The 1,223-nt window shown below is 62.6% G+C and overlaps 1 protein-coding gene across 1 annotated transcript; it reads left to right on the top strand.

Annotated features, from left to right (window-relative positions):
- Positions 1 to 289: 289 nt before the first annotated feature.
- Positions 290 to 952, top strand: LOC307057007 (RNA-binding protein with multiple splicing 2; the record flags this gene model as incomplete). Its single annotated transcript, XM_079709993.1, has 1 exon — positions 290 to 952. The coding sequence occupies exon 1, from the start codon at positions 308 to 310 to the stop codon at positions 950 to 952; it is 645 nt and encodes a 214-aa protein (XP_079566119.1). The 5' UTR covers positions 290 to 307.
- Positions 953 to 1,223: the final 271 nt, after the last annotated feature.

Below are 1,223 nucleotides of genomic sequence, written 5' to 3'. Positions count from 1 at the left end.
ATCCAGGCTTTTAATAGACAGCTTTTGAGGTTAAAAAAGAAAAGAGGGTCGTCGGCTCCGGTTCCCAGTGCCTCCCCCGCCGCACCCCCTCCCCGCCTCCTGCACCCGCCAAACTTGATGTGACCCCAGCCCGACGCTGCGGCTGCCCCTCTCACCGCCCCGCGCGCTCCCCACCGCCACCCAGCCCCTCACCCCCGGAGCAGCGCACCGCTCACCTCGCCCCTTCCCACCTCCTCGCCGGGGCCGGGCGCCGCGCTAGCCCTCCGCGTTCCCTTCCCCTAGCCACCCCCACCCCACCCCCCGCACCATGAGCAACCTGAAGCCGGACGGCGAGCACGGCACCAGCACGGGCACCGGCACCGGCACCGGCACGGGCTCGGGCTCCAGCGGCACCCTGGAGGAGGAGGTCCGGACACTGTTCGTCAGTGGGCTCCCTGTGGATATTAAACCCAGAGAACTCTACCTGCTCTTCAGGCCGTTCAAGGGGTATGAAGGGTCCCTGATCAAGCTCACATCGAGACAGCCTGTTGGTTTTGTGATCTTTGACAGCCGGGCAGGAGCAGAAGCGGCCAAGAATGCATTGAACGGTATTCGCTTTGATCCTGAGAACCCTCAGACCCTGAGGCTAGAGTTTGCCAAAGCCAACACCAAGATGGCCAAGAACAAGCTAATGGCTACACCAAATCCCACCAACGCTCACCCCGCCCTAGGAGCACACTTCATCGCACGAGACCCCTATGACCTGATGGGGGCCGCTCTGATCCCCGCATCCCCAGAGGCCTGGGCCCCCTACCCTCTGTACACCACGGAGCTGACCCCAGCCATCTCACATGCTGCGTTTACCTACCCAGCCGCCACTGCTGCTGCCGCTGCCGCCCTACATGCTCAGGTGCGCTGGTACCCTTCCTCTGATACCACCCGGCAAGGATGGAAATATCGTCAGTTCTGTTAGTTCTTCAGTCTGGTCACCACAGCTCGAAGCCCCCGCCCGCCTCACTGGGGAGGGAGCCACCCTGAGCTTCCACTGCCCCCAGGTGGCCCGTGCAGAGCTGCTGTTTCCCTCCAAAGACTGTGAATTTTAAGCCTGACTCAGTGGACTCTGTTTCCTTTCTCTCCTTTTCCTCAGCCCTGTCCTGCCCCAAAGCCCTGCTCCAAGGCCTCACGGCAGGATTCAGGGGCCTTCTCACTGGGACACCCAGACCCAGCTCGGAGGTCTCACTGGG

Source organism: Hyperoodon ampullatus (genome assembly GCF_949752795.1).
Source record: "Hyperoodon ampullatus genome assembly, chromosome: 8".
Lineage (NCBI taxonomy): Eukaryota > Metazoa > Chordata > Mammalia > Artiodactyla > Ziphiidae > Hyperoodon > Hyperoodon ampullatus.
The sequence above is the reverse complement of the archived record's forward strand: the minus strand, read 5'-3'. Positions and strand labels throughout refer to the sequence as shown.